Genomic DNA, 16859 nt, shown 5'->3' with positions numbered 1-16859 from the left:
CTCTCAACCCCTCCCCCACCCACACCGCCTCGATCTGGGGCAGCCCGGGGCGATAAGGGGGCACAGTTCAGGCCTGTAGATCACAATGTCATAGACACAACGGGGTATCACGTCTTCAAGGTAATAGTTAAAGAACGAGTCATCAGAGTTTGGTAAGTCATGGCGGAAGGCAGAAGTAAGGAAGGGGATAAGGAATTGGGCTGCACGGTTAGGGAGGAAAATTGGAAACGAGGACTGATCCAGAACTTGTCTGTGTCTTTGGCGACAGAACATTCCAACTTTAGGCACGGTTGCCATCACGATGGCGCTGCATAACTGTGATGAGGTAGCGGTGGCCGGCTTCGGCTATGATATGAACGCGCCCCACGCACCCCTCCACTATTATGAGGCCGTCAAGATGTCTGCTATCAAAGAGGTGAGTGTTGTCTGGATGGAAGGAATGGCCAAAAGGTGCCATTTCCATAAACGGAGTAGCAATCTGTCAATGGGAGTTACATCGGTGGATGAGAGAAAATCTGATCTTCACATTGGTTTTAATGATTAGAAAATAGCGTACATTTTCACATGGTTCAAATGCTTATGCATACTAAATACGACGATACTTTGACGTTTTCAAAGTTAGAAGGCCCTTTTTTTTTTTTTTGGTCTTTGTTTGAGCCAAAATGAGGGTTCAGCCCTTTTCACACTGCACTTAGCAGTTAGTTTTGGACTAACAAATACATGACATACAGTGACACGTTGAAGGCTCCCTGCTCAGCGTGTAATACGGAATACCTTGACGTGGTCCCGGTGGGACTGTAATTCACCATCAAGATTATAACTAAGTTCCACCTTAAGCCTGTTGTAAAGGATGCACAAATTCTCATCCAAACCAGCTGCAAAAACTGTCTGTGCATACTTAATTTGTAGATTGCTACGTCGGCAATTCCAAATACGGCCAAACTGTCCCGACCAGGGCTCAAGTCTTTTTTTTCCCCTGCCCCACAGCCAGTGTGAAAGTCATGACTTTTTATTGAACGGAACTACCACTCAAATTCAAAATAAAAACATTCATCAGGCGCTGCTGTAGGCCACAACTCACGCCCGGGGTGCTCACATTGAAATAAAACCGGCCAAATCTGATTCGAGATACTTTCATGGCTAGGCCACGCCCCTTAAAGGCACACAATATTACTTTACATTCTTTTATTTTTTTTCCTCCCATTTTTTGGTGCTTGATTTATTACAGTTGTGAGTTAATTAGTTTATGTGTCAGTTGAGTATAATTTCTCCTCTTTGGGCGGGGGTAGTCAAAAAATGAATAAAAAATGTCTAAATAAAGATGTTGAATTTGTCCAAATTTTCCATATGGAATTCCCTTGGCCATCGCTCACCGTATGGCCACTCTGAATCACCTTTTATGCTCGTCCTCGGCGTTTACGCTGAAAGGCAGCGCGAGCCAAGCGTTGACGTGCGTAAACCATGAGCGCCGTTTGATGATAACCTTCCCCTAAACTCTCAGTGGGCTGTTTGCGTTTATTATCATCTTCATCAACGCTGTCATCATCAGCCATTCATTTGTTGGCCGTGTGGCGCACTTGACTCTGCTGCTGTTTTCCTGCGCTCGTTTGGTCTTCTGAGCCCAGATAATGAAGTTGATAAAGACAAAGTCTGCTTCCCATCAGGGCCGCATGTGTTTCACGACCACTGGTCATTTGACAAACTATGCCTAAATCCTGTGACAATTTTTTTTTGGTGTTTTTAGTTTCATCTAAATTATTTTATTCACACAAAGGGGCGTACTTTTACAGTTGTATCTTGATTGATATTGCTTGCCCCTCCCCCTGTCCTTTGACTTGCAAACAAAAAGTAAGTTTGACATACGAACACAAAATGGCGGTAGCAAACTCAAATAGGGCTGCAATTTAAAACACTTTTTTTTTCTGATTCCCTCAGTCGTGGACGCACAACATATCCAAGGAGAAAGAGTTCCTGCGCAAGTTAGTGAAGGCCAACGTGATCACCGACCTCACCAACGGTATCTGAGCACATTGGCTTCTGTTCTCCTTCCCTTTGGACCTCCTGCGCAGGAAGCCAGGGAAAGAGCAAACGAACTCCTCCGGTGTCCCAAGTGGCCTCCACATTCTGGGGGTGGGTTCCATATCAATGGAGACGACCTTCAAAAATAAGTTAAGTGGTGACATGCACACACGCGTGCCTTCTGAACCAAAGACTCCGACCGATTGAAGCAACACGGGGCAACACGGAAGGGGAGGACGACTCAATCCGCTCACTTCCCGTTTGACACTTGAGCGTTTTTACCAATATCATCTCCGGGATCACACCAATGACACGACATGCAGAAGGCGGGACAAAAGCGGAGATGGTGCAGGGACGGGCCAAGTATTAGCAGTGCCAAATGTACCTCGAACGGGGGAGAGGTGGCACTCCTCTCCTTTTTTTTTTGCTGCCTGAATGTATTCACTTTCCTCGGTGTACATAGCAAAAGATTTTTACTTTTTAACGAGCTGCTGCAGCAGCATCCTCACCTTCTCCTTTCTGTCTTCGCCGTTTCGCTTCTGTCCATTTTTCACACGAGCAGTTATGTCGGGAGTAGGAGAAGCGCTTGGAACAATTTGCACTCACGTGGCCATGGATCCTCTAAGGCCCCTTCAATTCTCAACAGAAGTCATCTTTATTTGACATCTTGAGGTGGTGAAGATTTAAGGTTGATTTAACAAACCCAGTGTGCAAGCATATTCTTTTTAAGTGTACTTCAATCCTTGTTTTACCAAAGTTTTCTTCATCTTGAGTCTCGAATGCGGGGTTTCCCAACCTTTGTTGCGCCAAAGCACATCAAGAAAAGTCTCGCAGTTCACTACCAAATTTAAAAAATGTCCTTTTAAAACCATTTAAGGGCACCATAAGTATTTCGTGAGGCTAAAAATCATTTTATTTTGATAACCACATTTTTTTTTTGTCCCATCGCCCATGTACCGCTCCATAAGCTTAAAAAAAAAAACTTTTAGATCATTGAAGGCCTCTGTAGTGAACACCAAAAATCGATTTCCAAATCGAAATAGCCTGAAATCTTTTTTTTTTTTCCCCTTGTGGTGCTATTCCATTTAAGGCCACCGTAATTGTCACCTAGTTGATACAGGGGAAATCCATTTAATTCTGGCTTTTCTGCTGTTACACCCCAAAAAAAAAAAATCTCATGGTCCACCATCAAAACCAAACCTGTTTTTGTATCTTATAAGGTCACTCTAGTTCTCACAATCATCGTTTTTCTTGTTTATACGAGCTGAAATATACATAATTTTGGCTACTACGCTGTTACATGGGGGGGACTCACACCACCAAATATAAATATATAATTTTGGCCACTTAAAGCCACCGTAGTTTCATCTATGTCAGTTCCCAAGTTGATACAGACTGAAATTGATTTAATTTTGACTGCCACACTATTTACCTAAAAAAAATAAAACATCTCACCGTGCTACGTTGTTTACATAAAAGAAAAAAAATACTGCACACCATGCAAAAAAAAAAATGGCCACCGTAGTTCTCACCTGAATCAATTTCTAAGTCAATACAGGCTGAAATCAATTCACCTTTTTATTTATGCCTTGACATCACAATGTCACCGTCGTTCTCACCCAAATCATTTTTAAAAGTTAATTAACGATGTGCCATGAAAGTTAACTCTAATTAACTTTTCATGGCACACCACCAAACAAAAATGCCACACAAAAAGAACATATCAATAGAATCGTCCTTTGATTTACTCACATCAAGTCCTTGTGAAAACTTTCTGTTGTGTGAAAGACAACAGTTGGATCTACACGTTAATTGGACCTTCTGCCATCTAGTGGAAGAGCATCCTACTGTTCCACCTGTCACTATACGTCACTGGCGTAGATAGACGTACCAAGATACATAATTTGTCGTAAATAGATCATCATTTTTGAAATTGGCTCATTTCCCACGACCGAGTGGTTGGGAATCACTCGCTCTTGAGTGAAACGAAGGAGAGGCCATTTTTTTTTTCTTTTGCAAGACCAATCACTTTTCTTCAGCTCGTCATCCCTGTCAGGTGAGAACCCTCGATCGGTTCCATCTCTCGTGTGTGCGTTTTAGTAAGCGAGTGCAACGGGCCAGTCCTGCCCGCGTTGCCTCGTCCGGTCGGGTGAATCGTTTTCCATCCTACCCGTTGCAGCAGCTCTCGCCGCGCTTCAGAAATTGGTGACGCGTTCCGATTTGTCGAGAAATAGATGTATATTGTTTTCATTATTTATTTAGTTACTGAGACCCAGCGTTTGGATCACAGGCGGGCCTGCTTTCTTTTCTTGTCGCGTTCCGAGGAAACCTGAAATCTGTTTGCCTTGACCGTGTTTGCTTCTTCGGCGATTGCGGCCAGATTTGTTGTCCGAGAATGATTTTTGTTTGTTTGTTTGTTTTTGTTTCTGTTGCGTCGTCTTTTCAAATCACTCTTTGGCTATTTTCATATTGCTAACGTGTACTATATCGATATAACGCAATCAACAATCTCAAGGCAGGACTGTCCAAGTATCTGTTTGCTTGCCAACATGCCAATGACATCATCCGTTTTGTTAACCACGTGCGTTTGAAAGCTTCGTGATTTCTCTTTCACTCTCAGGTGGTTTTTTTTTCCCCCCACCTCTCCTCTGTATCTGCTCGTCCGCTGGAAGTGCATTCTTACTGTAAAGGCACCTGTGCTCAGATCCCATGCTACTCAGAAAGGATCGCGGTTTGCGAACCGTACCGGGCGCTCACACTGCCTTACGTTTCATCTCCTGGAAACTGTAATGAGGTGAAGCTCCGTTGATCCGCTCTGAGCCGTCAGCTGTACGTCATTTGGGAGATTTGGGTCCACTTTGTTGTGTGTCTGGTGTGTGTGTGTACGCATGCATCTTTAGATCCAGTTAAGGAACGCTTGAAGACACTGGTTGTCTTTTTTTTTTTTGTTTGTTTTTGAAGCCGTGGGCTACAATCTGCATCGTCACTTTCCACTTGCTGCTGCTGTAAAATTCAACATACAGTGCTCAGAAAAAGGGCCACTTGGATGCCTTTCTGTGACTCCCCTGGTCTCTGTTGACACTTTGTGACACTCTGAGGTCATACACATCAAACGGATTCTTCTCAAAGGTGGAGTGGCGCTGGTGACAACACTGGAAGAGTCACAGAAAGGCATCCGAGTGCCCTTGGAAATGTTGTGAATTTTGCCATTCAGCCCTGAAAAAAAAATGTTGGATCTGCTTTCGAAAGTTAAGGGGTCAAGTTAAGTCCACATTTGGAAGGTTCTAGTACATTTTAGGTTCTCCCCGAAATATAACTTTTTGTGAGTAGTGTGTTTGCTTCTGTTGGGTACTGATAGTCACTTTTATTCACTTGGTTGATTTTTCCATTCAATCAGATGTGCTCATTTTGGATGCATTTCACTTTAAAGGGGACGTATTATCCTTTTTGCAAAATTTAGAGTAGCCAGGTACAATAACATGTCAAAAATCCCAATGGAGAGTACATTTTGTCTAACTGCAATGATCTCAGCTCCTATTGACGGGCAAATGACAAGTACAGGTTTTGTTACCATGACAACCGTATATGGAGCTGGAGGAGTTGCAGCAAGATAATCGACCGTATTTTCATTCAGCGCAGGCAACACTTCGCCGCACTACTTTTCAAAACTCCCAACTGAACACCCAGAGGCGCATTTGTAGAAATGAAGAAATGCAAGATGTACTTGGATGTTTAATTTCCCGCTAAATTGGTGGGCAACTATTTTCACACAAACACTTAAAAGATCCATTTTCAATATGTCCCCGTTAAATTGAAAATATGTGTACGTTTTAATTTAAGTTGGCGACAGAGAAGTTTGAAAGAGAGGAGTTTTGGCAAATGCGCTCCATGCACGCGGGGGGAGTAAACAATGGCCAGTCCCAAGTATGACACATTTCGCCTTGTCAATTTGACTTTCAAAGAACACCTCCGAGTGTTTCGACTGGTGTCCTTGAATGCACCAGCAGGAAGTGTTTTGTCAATTCAGGCATCTGCAGCGTTCCATGTTGACGCTGTGCCACTTTGGCATCGTTATACATCAGGCTTGATCTGGCAGTCCCTTTGACGTTAAACAGATTTTCTGTTGAAGTGCTGCACTTTCCCCATAAGCCCACCCCCCGCCCCCCCACACACACACACACACACACACACACACACACACACACACACACACACAAAACCCCTCCCCGCTCCCCCCATGCAGTTGTTATTCAGGTGGACTGGGGCCCAAATCTCCTTGATGAAGTCGAATGTATTCAATCAAACATGTTGATTATTTTGACTTTTTTTTTTTTTTTTTCTTCAGCATCATCAATGGCAAGTGATCAAAATGAAGGTGTGTTACTGTCTGTTTAAATCCAAGTGTAAATTGCTTTCTGCAGCCCAATAAAAAGGTTTGTAATGGACATAGTTTGTGACTGATTCTGGAATTTGTCAAGATACACCCACCGCCCGCTCTAGGATGCACTGAGAGAATGAATGGCTCCAACAAGACTATTTGTGTTTCCAATTTATCTTTGGTCGATGCAAGCGCGGCATCGTCTGCCAGGGGACCAAACGTTTCTGATCAACAATAAGGAACAAATACCCTAACCGTTTTTTAGGAAGGAAAAAAGAGCCACGTCAATAATGCAAACAATATTCCAGGGCTTGATAACATTGTAAATGCTTAACGTTAAAATGGGGTTGTTCTTTAAAATTCAGGTTAGCTAATTTAGATAACTGCTGGAAGAGCATAGTTACTATTACTTGTCCCGGTAGTCTCCACAATGAAAACAATGCAAGTCAAAACAGGCATGCCAAATTACTCCTGTTAAATACGTTCAAAAGATCAAACATAATGAGAGTCTTTTTAGAAACAGAAATATAATAAATCTTTATTTCATTGACGTTTGAAGTCCCAGAACAAGGTGCGTAGGAATCACCATGACAGACTATAGCCACCATGATAAACGCAACAAATAACATGCAGTAAAATTTTAATCATTGTTGCACAAAAGAAAAAAAAAATGTACCTATGCCTACTCATTCCTCTGTGATCCCATCCTTGTGTCCGACAAGGTGGCAAACTGTCGTTTGTACACACACGCACACATTCACGTCGATGTCTTAAACAAACCAGAGTGTCTCTGGGAGTGAATGGCCTGTCCAGCTCTAAGTTGGCTGCACCATTGAGAAGTGTCAAGAGCCTATTTTGACAAAGTAAGGGGAAGAAAGGATGGATATGTTTTCAAGCGGAGGGCATGAAAGGAAAAGGCCGTTGAAAATTAAAATACACGAGCGATAATGGTAAAAAACACCTGGAAAATCCACCTTTGCACAATAATCTTCCCACCGCTGCGCTGGACCAAGCCATTTTGCTGTGAATAGGGTGACGGACCCCCCCAAAAAAAAAAGTCACGCCTCAAAGCTCTTGTTCCTTAACAGCTTTCCCAGCTCCACTGGGTGGGATCGAGAGGCGGCTGCAGCGGGAGGATATTTGCCACCTGGGATCTCCAGGAAGCGGCCGGCCGGCCAACTGTTACTCCAGCATACGGACGGACGTACGAACGAGCCTGCACCTCTTCAAATGGCGGGCCTTCAATTTTGTGCGACAGGTTCCCCGCCTTGCCTCCTCTCAGACGACTTGGGAGAAAGAGGCCGTGACCCCCAGGCCTGAAACCGAAGAGGTGGAATGGCGAGATGAAAAAAAAAAGAAGAAAAATCAGCTTTCCCTACTTCATGTTTGGTGGTCTTCAGTGTTTCACACAAAGTACACACACGTACACACATAAAAAAAAGCACAATATTTTGTTTTTTTACATAAAAACGGCAGTGACAGAAAGTCATTTTATTGTCATATAACTGTTGCTTCAGAGGCGCAACGTCTCGTAGTTAATAACATCTTTGGCTGAACTGAAAAGTAATTTTTTTTTTTTGGGGGGGGGGCAGATGAGGCGACCATTTTGCCACTTGCTATCGGCTGAAGATGACATCACAGGACCTTTGTGAGGAGCTGTGATGTCATTTCCAGTTGACAGCAAGTGGCAAAATGGCCGCCCCCTGAGGTGGTCAAAAACAGGTGGATTTTACTGCGTAACTTATATTCCACACACACAATATTTATCACAATGCTTTGTCAAGACTAATAGTGCTGTATAGAACATATTGTGAAGAATATTTTTGCAATGACCAAGGCAGTTATTCTCTTAAATTTGCGAAAAGTCCTCTTCTCCTAGGATCCATTAAGGCATGGCTGGAGGAATTTGATGTGGAAGACTCCAGAGTGCTGACTTCATTGCCATCAAAACCCCAGATTGTGAGCTTATCTGGTCCAACATCGGCCACGTCTGACCTTAAAAAAATTCTTCTGGATGAATGGACAAAAGTTCCCACGGAAAAACTTCCATGAAGATTAGCTGCAAAGGGGTACTGGGCAGTGGCAGTTCTAGCAGGGGGGTCGGTGGGGTGGCGTATGTGGCTGAATTTTGCAGCATCTTTCCAGGAAGAGTCGGAAGTATCAGGACCTGCTCCCGCTATGGAAATCGAAACAAATCCACATCCCACAAGTGGCCTGAGATCCTCGATTTGTACAAAGTTGTGCAAGGGTTTTGCATTCTTCCAAGGATTCTATATAAGGTTTGTGACGTGTGCGTGTGTGTGCGTGTGTGTGTGTTGTGCTTGTATGAGGCGACTGTACAAACATTGTCACGCTCCAAAGCCTCAAACAACACCTTAACAAGTTCATCGCTCACAGTGATGGATGATGTTGACTCACTTGTTACATGTCGTGGCCTCGGCAGCAACTGGACTGCTGCGCCATTCCTTTGAGCCTTCTTTTATTTTTTTTCCGCCTTGCGCTGTAGCCGATAGCGTCCTCAACCGCTGGGCTGTCCGTGGGCCTTGAATTCAACAAAACATTTTATTGATCATCAGCATGTGTGTCGTAGTAGCATAGTTTTCCTCCGCAGTAACATTCTCTAACAAGTGTTCAGGAAGTCATGGAAGGCAGTAGTGAGGCAAGACTGTGCACTAAGGGATGTCTGTGCGCTATTAGTACTACTAGTGATGCGCTAGAGATTAACTAGTAACATTTTCGGACTCATGCTAGCTAAGATCCTTGCTATCCAGCTTCAGGTTCATTGGCTAGCTCACTCTTTGTACTCAGCGGTCAGACAAATTAGCACGCTAGTTGAACAACTAGCATGCACTAGAAGAACGAGTATGTCGTGCTAGTAACATTTTCTTCCCCCACTACAACAGTATGAGGTCAAACTACGTCGTAGTTAACATTTGTGCCCTACTAGTACTACCAATGTGTCAACTATTAGAATTTTATGACTTTAGTTGTGCTACTGTAAGACAACTATGACACATGCTAACACTATTTGTCCAACTAGTGAATCTAATTTTGCCCAGTTTAAATTTTATAATGTCACACCGAGTATTAGTAGCACACATTTGTCAAGCAGTGCACAGATTTGCCTCACTGACATAAATGCTCAAATGGCTCGCCGCAAAACTTTTCAGCATGTATTCGTTATTCTTGATATCCAGTTTAAGGTCCATTTATTGAGGTCATAGCCAATGCGTTTTTTTGTTTTGTTTTTTGTGGAAAATACTCATCAGCGGTCTATTCCCGGCTAAATCAAGAATGATTCAGCACGATACGTTTGTTCAATACAGTTCACTTGTATTTAACTTTAAAGTACAATACAGTTGCATTTAATCTTTAAACTGTTTTCAAACATTCATGTTGATATTTTTGGGGGGTTTAATTTCTCATTCTTCATCATGAAATCATCATATCAGATTTTTATTTTTCATTTTTTTTATTTTTTTGGTTTAAATTATCATTCTTCGTCTTTTTCATTTTCTGATGTTGATGTTCACACTGTGCATATTGTGATGGCAGTTTACTATAATATAATATCAACTTTTTATGCCAGCTGTACTTTAACGTTGGTCATGATTGTGCTACTTGGATAGCCAATTTTTTTTTGAGGTGATGCGAACCACTGCTCAAATCTGTTTTTTTTATTTTATTATTATTATACATGTGATTGTGTTATGTGCACCAAGTGTAGTGACATAGTGTCCTGTCTGTGTAGTGTGATCTCCCGAGTGCGTTTTATCTCCCAAACAAAACATCAATGGCTTTCACCCGCTCCAATTGCTTCGGAGCCCATCGTATTATCTGACTGTACATTCCTGCATGTCACCCACTTGAAGCTGTGCTCGTTGTTGTCACGGCCACTATTAATAGAGGCGCAAAACGGGGATCCTCCCTGCCTTTGTCTCTGCCTTTTGCGAGGTGAGTGGGCCCTCGGTGGAGAAGTGTTTACCCAGCCTTTGTGCGCAGGCGGGCCTGCAGTGTTTGCCATGCAGGGAGTGCCTCGTCGTTGTGTGGAAGGTGGAGAGCAGTGATGGGCTGGCAAGGCGGACTGGCAGATGCCTGCATTTACAAATCAAATTAAAAAAAAAAAATGTTCCATGAAATTTGCCGGTTGAGTTCCTGAATTGATAATATCGTTTTATTCACTTTATTTTTCATTTGTGCTCATTTGTGTCATTGGCAGTGGCGTGCAAAGCACAATGAATGGCTGGGAATGAAGGGCTGATTTTGGTGCCCCCTGAAATTTTTTTGTCAACGGGTGTCAACAATATATATTTTTTTTAAATCAGAGATTCAAGTCAGCTTTTCTACGGTTTTTTTTGGGGGGGGGGGTTTCAGTGATTTGGAACAGATTAATTTCCCTAGTATATCAGGTTTCATATTATAATATGCAATATAGTAATATATTCAGTAATATTTATTAATTCAGAATTAGGTTCACCAACAAGTTTATTTTTCTCTGAAACTCACAGTTACAAATTATGGAAAAATCTGTATTGCGTAAACTTTTATGGGTCAGATAACGCAAAAAGTGAACATACCTGTCTCTCAGAAATCTGATATGACAGTAATACAGTAAAAACATTTTTGATATCAGTGTCCAAAATACGTTTAGGGGCACATGAAGCATCTCTTGATTAAAATTTGCTTTTGACTAGTGTGATGTAACTTTTGCCATCGAGTGGAACAGCATTCTCCAAAGGCCCCCCCCCCCTACACCGCTATCAAACCACGCCCCTGACTTGAGAAAGACCGCTGTTAGATTAACTGCTTACGTTATATGTATCGTCTTTTTTTTTTTTGGTCTCAATTAGATGAAATTGGAGAACACACACGGCACCGGTTGAGGATGACTGCATTGAAAGGTGGCTTGAATCAGGTAAGTCCTCACTGAGGTCTCGAGCTGCTGTAACCCGTCCACTTTATGTCCTCGCAGGTGAATCTGGCGAACTCCGGGGGGGGGGGGGGTTGTTGAACCAACGCGCCCCACGCTGATCTTCAGTGACAATCCCATCCCAGCCTGCCTCCCCCCCCCTGAGGAACCACAAGACACTTGAGCTATGCGAGTGAGAGGAAGTCGCAACAGTTTGAAGAGCGACCGGCGGGCTCCATTTTCACTCTGACAGGCGGAGCGGAGCGGAGCGGCGTTTTTTTTTTTTTTTTTTTTTTTTTTTTACGCACAGCCCGCTGCACCGCGGGCCATTGGAGGAACACTTCGCTGGTGTTTGCTTCACAGCGTGCGCGACATTCTCACGGAGCAGCACAAGACACTCAGCATCGGATACTTACTTACCTGGAAGAAGCCTTTTTAAATCCCGGTTTAAAGTCATCTGGCGGCCGGATTGGTGAAGTGCGTAAAAGAATTACGCACGGGATTTTTCACTTTTTTGCAAGCTTTTTTTTTTTTGTTTCCAGTTTCCAACATTGACTTTGAAGAGCGGCCTCATTAAAGACGAAGACTGAAAGTTTCGCCTATGTTATGAGACTTTCCCCGTCCACGCTGACTTGGAGGCAGGACTGAACAGGTTAGTGAAAGCCGTGAAGGAGAAAAACTGGCTTCATCACATCAAACATGCTTGTTGGATGTGAGTCAGCACAGAGGCAGCACCAGAAGCAAATTGAGGACAAATATTTAGTACATGTCTGAGTGTATGTGTGTGTGTGTGTGTGTGTGTTTGAGTCCTCCACGTTGTGGCTTTATTTCCGTCAACGCTAACAAACAGCAATTAGAATGAATATAGGCTTCACCCTGCAAGCTGCGCTGTGTCGTTAAGTTTATTTTTCTTCCATCTGGTCTCTAACTTATAGTGCAGAATTCTTGAAATAACTAAGATACTGTATCTTTCCCACGTATCACTTTTAGTTTAAGGCGGTGAATAAATCAAAATATATGATATGGCCTGTCAAAAAGTGATTAAACTCTGAACGTATGTGACAAATAATAATGTGGTGTAATTAATGTTCTGGCGTTTCTGGCTATATTCTAAAAGAATGACAGAAAATGCTGGAATGTTCATGTATCATTATTCCTAAAAACAACAAAGCTTAATGATCTTGCAAGACTTTTGAACTGTTCGGTGAACCCCCATTTATCACGGGGATACATCCCAGACGCTAACACGTGAGAGGTGAATAGCCTATGAACATTTTTTTTTTATGTAATTTTACCGACCCCACATGCGTTCAATGCATTCAAACTCATTATAAAACACTTGATTGGAAAAAGACACACTGCTCTGGCTGTCAAGAAATGGAAGACTATCATATAACATCACTTTGAGGAAATGAAAACGCTTAATCAGTTGCATGCTTCCTTCAAGCGGTTTATTTGTTATGCCCAGTTGAAGTCCAGCATAAACCTGACACAACACAAGACACTAGAATTCAACATTGTATATTTAAAGACCAAAAATGTTCAAACAAAATCATATAAGTGTGCTAGGTGAATGCTAACCAATAAAATGATATCACAAACCTTCAAAGAGCTACCAGTTTAACACACAAGGAGCAGTAATCCATACAAACTGAGCCCACAAAAATACTCCGGCATTTATTTTATCTGCTTTGTCGGAATAATAACTCTAATGGAGATTAGTTGGGGACCTTCTTTGCTTCTTCTTGCCTTTCCTTCTTTTTCTTTTGATTTGCTTCTGTCTTCCACGAGAGCTCAGTGCTCTCTGGCATTTTGGGGCACAACCACACACAAAAATTGTCTGGGTACTGTTTATAAAAAAAAAAAAAAACGTTTTAAAGAATGATCTACATATTAGAGGTTCACTTCCCTTTGTTTTAAACTCACTGTAAAGTGCAAAAAAAAAAAGTCTTAAGAGTCTCCCAAACAAAATTCTTGAATTGACACCTACACACTGCACATATATCATGCGCATGTATGCCACAGACTCCTAATCACACAAATCAGTTGTTCTCGGTCACACTCAACTCCAAACAAGCGCCGATGCGTCAATACATTTCAAGTTCTCATTTGGCTGTTTACACCTTCTCTGCTCTTGTCCAGGGGGGGCGAGATTGCGCAAGGCTTTGAGTGGCGGGGGGGAGGCCAAGGCAGGAGACCGGCCTCTGAAAGCGGTCCTGGGGTGGGAGGACGAGAAGGAGGAGGAGGAGGAGGTGCCTCCAGCCGTCCCCTGCACGCAGATGGAGTCCACACTTTTGCTAAGGAGAAGACAGTCAGTTCGGAGCTCCTGCACGCTGTGACGACCAGGCGCGAAAACATGACACGGTGCCGTGGATGGAGAAGTCCATCGATGACCCCCGCGGCAGCGCACGCCCTTCCCGACCCGCCGCGCGCGCGCCCCCGCATGTCACCCGGTAAGGCAAAAGTGTTACATTTGTGTCAGCATGTTGCCACAGTGATTCTCGGACAGGCTTCCTGATAATCAGGAGCTGTTTTTCTGTTTTCTCGCCGCTGCTGAGAGCTGTCATTTGTCACCGTGTGTTTGCTGTGACAACACAGGCTCATGTTGGATGGCTTTTTCATACTGTGTTGCTTTCACCTGCCAGCTGGTTCGCTCGGCGCAGGGTGGGTCGATGTAACCTGGAGTCAACATTTACGGGACTGAATTTAGGGTTTATTTGAAAGTCTGTCTGAAAGGTGAAGAAAGAGTGGGAGGATGCTGAAATTCTTTGTGAAGTTTGGACGGTTTAAGAGGAACGGAGGCTGTCAGGATGTATTCCGGGGGGCTTGTTTATTGGCTGAAAGCTGACATCTATCTAATCACAAGCACTCCTGTCGCTTCTCTTTCAAACGGATCGTGCTGCTTTTTGATACACCAGTGATTCTCACACTGTGCTATTAGTACCTCAAACACTGTCCGAGACCGGCGCGGGGATCAGGCGCACTTTTAGTGACTTAATCGTGATGTGTTTTGACAGAGCAGAATTCACTGAAGTGTGGCTTCATTCTCACACGAAACTGTTTTGATCGCGTCGGCTTTCTGAGCTGCCGGGCTGCGAGCCCAACATGTCCCCTTTCTTTTTATTTCAAATCTCAAGGGATGTGATTTCCCCACCCAACCCGTTCGCTCTCTCTCCCACACCTCTGTGTCCTTGCGCGGAATGTCGCTGTTTGTGTTTTCTGTGTCATTTGTCAGGATTTGGCCTCCTCGGAATAAAGAAAGAAAAGGCACCTGGCTGACTCAGTTGAATCGACGACTGACTCAGTGACCCACTGACTCACGCTCATGTGCAGGCAATGTGTCACGCCTGAGGAGCAGAGATGAGGCTCGGCGTGAGGGCGTCCGCGCTTGCCTTCCACTTGATGTCCTCCTCCACTGTGCCGTGTCTTGAGATATGCGACATGCCTCCGGCTGCCGCGTTGTGTAAAAACATGTGGTGAAACATCCTTAGGGAAGCAGCAGCGCATCTTATAATCGCAACACCAATCAAACCTAACATCGTTTACACACATGTATACTAGAACAGCTGAAATTTATTCGGTGGGATCAATCAAAGGCACTTGAAATGGTGGCAGGTGTGCGCCGACTCCCATTTAACATGTGTTGGAATGTGATTGGTTGATTGAGAACAGCCACATCCCCCGGTAGAAGAGGGTGTGCGCACTTGTGCAACCACATTTCTGTTGTTTAGTTTGATCTCAGCAAGGTCACCTTAATGATGGCAAAAAAAACATTTGAAATGTATCTTGGTCTGACTCCCCCCCCCCAACAATAACCGGGCATTTGAACAGGGGTGTGTAGACTTTTGATAACCTCTGCACTGATGGTGTCATCATTTATTGGAAATTACTTTTCTGGAGGCAGGGGGTCCATAAAATCAACTGGACCCCATTTTGAGAAGCAGACCCGACGCGAGAGTGACGACTCGCTCAGACTTGTCACAGCCGGCCGTCACGCTGCCACAGCTTTCACTTCCTGCGGTCAAAGGTCACGAGAAGGGGGGGCGGAGGGGGTCGCCGGCCCCGCTGAGGGTCAGCTCCAGCCAGCCGGCGCGCTTCTGGGTGTTGTGTCGTCTGCTTTGTTTTAACTGCTGTGAGGCTTGACGAGACATTGTTGCTACTAAGTGTTGTTTTGCTCATTGGGCCCATTGGAGGCTTGCGATTAAAACGACAAAATGACAAAGCATCAGTACGACTCGTTTAACCGAAAGCACCTTGTAAATGTATTTAGGTATGGTGGAGACATCTCATTCACAATATGCCAGCATACAACTCCGCCACGTACATCACTGGAGCAGTTCAAAATCAATATTTTTCTAATAATGTCACCAAAATATATTTTTTTTAAAAATGGGAAAGAATCATATTCACCAGAGGCGCCGATTATCAACAGACCTGCTCGTGGAACCGTTTTGCTCTGATCAACGAATCAGATGATAGAACGATGCAGATGATTGGCAAATTTAAAACCGGATTGGTTGCACAGGGGCAGATTAGATTCACATGGCAACACAAAGAGGCTGAAATCTTATTGGATGAAAAAAAAAAAAAGGTTACGTCCACATTCGCGTACCTCAAGCAAGGCAGCCAAGAGAAATGTTTCAAAATGAAAAGAATGAATCGCCGGATGGAAATAAATGAATACAAATTAATGGAAGCAATATCAGAATTTAGTTTGCAGGAAGGCCATAGAGCAAAGAGTCTAATTTCGGACCCTCACAACTACCTCACAATAACTGCTAACCACCATTGTTGACCGTTTCAATCCCAGCACAAAACAGCCGGACCAGCTTCTTTTCACTTCAGCAGACTTTTTTTTCTATTCCCGCACCGACAAAAAAAAAAAACATTCGAATTTCAGAAGCCAACCTCTCAGGTTGCATAATCAGCCACGACTGGTGAACCTTTCGGAAACAGACCGAAAGGGAAGTCAAGATCAATTATTGGAGCACCTTATTAAATATTATTACATGCGCTTTTGACCAAGACGTGATATATTCCTGCAGACAGGTGCCTGACATAGTCCGCTGGTGGGGGGGGGGGGATTTTCTTTGCGTACCCTCTGGAAACGGGACGGAATTTCCATCAGTTTTTGCATGTAAGATTTGTAGCGGCAGCGCACATTTGAGCCACGGAGAGTTTACCACGTCTCTTGCAAACTCGCCAACCTTTCCTGTCAGCCAGGTACTCAAATAACTCTTAATACATTCGCTTTGCTCTACCGCTTGCCCTCATTAGGGTGGCGGATGACTTGGAGCCGGTTGCGTCACACCTCGGGTGAGCGCTGTCGTGTAATGTCATGTAATGGAGTACAAAATAGTCTGTTACCGTACTTAACCAGTGGGGCCGAGTGCCTCTGCAAGGTGGGAAATGAGACCATTTCACTCCAGTGGCCAGGAAATGATTATTCTTCAAGAGAAATAATCTATCTTTGGTCACCTATCTATGCCACGGATGTATAGTGACAGACAGAACAGTTAAATGGTCCTCCGCAAGATTCCTTTTTGGTTGGTG

The 16859-nt window shown here is 43.7% G+C and overlaps 1 protein-coding gene and 2 long non-coding RNA genes across 6 annotated transcripts in view; 2 read left to right on the top strand and 1 right to left on the bottom strand.

Moving 5' to 3' along the window:
• st3gal3b (ST3 beta-galactoside alpha-2,3-sialyltransferase 3b) overlaps positions 1-6464 on the top strand; it is a 47738-nt gene extending 41274 nt beyond the window's left edge. For all 4 annotated transcript variants that reach the window (XM_019875048.1, XM_019875047.1, XM_019875045.1 and 1 more), the window contains 2 exons: positions 269-415; positions 1936-6464. In XM_019875048.1, the coding sequence (XP_019730607.1) occupies positions 269-415; positions 1936-2025 (237 nt within the window). In that variant the 3' untranslated portion in view covers positions 2026-6464. The remainder of the gene's footprint in view (positions 1-268; positions 416-1935) is intronic.
• Positions 6465-8116: 1652 nt separating this feature from the next.
• LOC109518821 (uncharacterized) lies at positions 8117-10708 on the bottom strand. The gene is made up of 3 exons (XR_002168822.1): positions 10264-10708; positions 8816-8939; positions 8117-8573 (listed from the first exon to the last, which is right to left on the bottom strand). It is a non-coding gene; the product is annotated as an uncharacterized LOC109518821 (long non-coding RNA).
• Positions 10709-10930: 222 nt separating this feature from the next.
• LOC109518820 (uncharacterized) overlaps positions 10931-16859 on the top strand; it is a 22016-nt gene continuing 16087 nt past the window's right edge. Inside the window, exons 1-2 of the long non-coding RNA XR_002168821.1 lie at positions 10931-11958; positions 13449-13759. This is a non-coding gene — a long non-coding RNA (uncharacterized LOC109518820). The remainder of the gene's footprint in view (positions 11959-13448; positions 13760-16859) is intronic.

Source organism: Hippocampus comes, unplaced genomic scaffold, assembly GCF_001891065.2.
Source record: "Hippocampus comes isolate QL1 unplaced genomic scaffold, H_comes_QL1_v1.1 scaffold20, whole genome shotgun sequence".
NCBI classification, from domain to species: Eukaryota; Metazoa; Chordata; class Actinopteri; order Syngnathiformes; family Syngnathidae; genus Hippocampus; species Hippocampus comes.
Note: the sequence above shows the minus strand (reverse complement) of the source record. Positions and strands in the feature narration are given on the sequence as shown.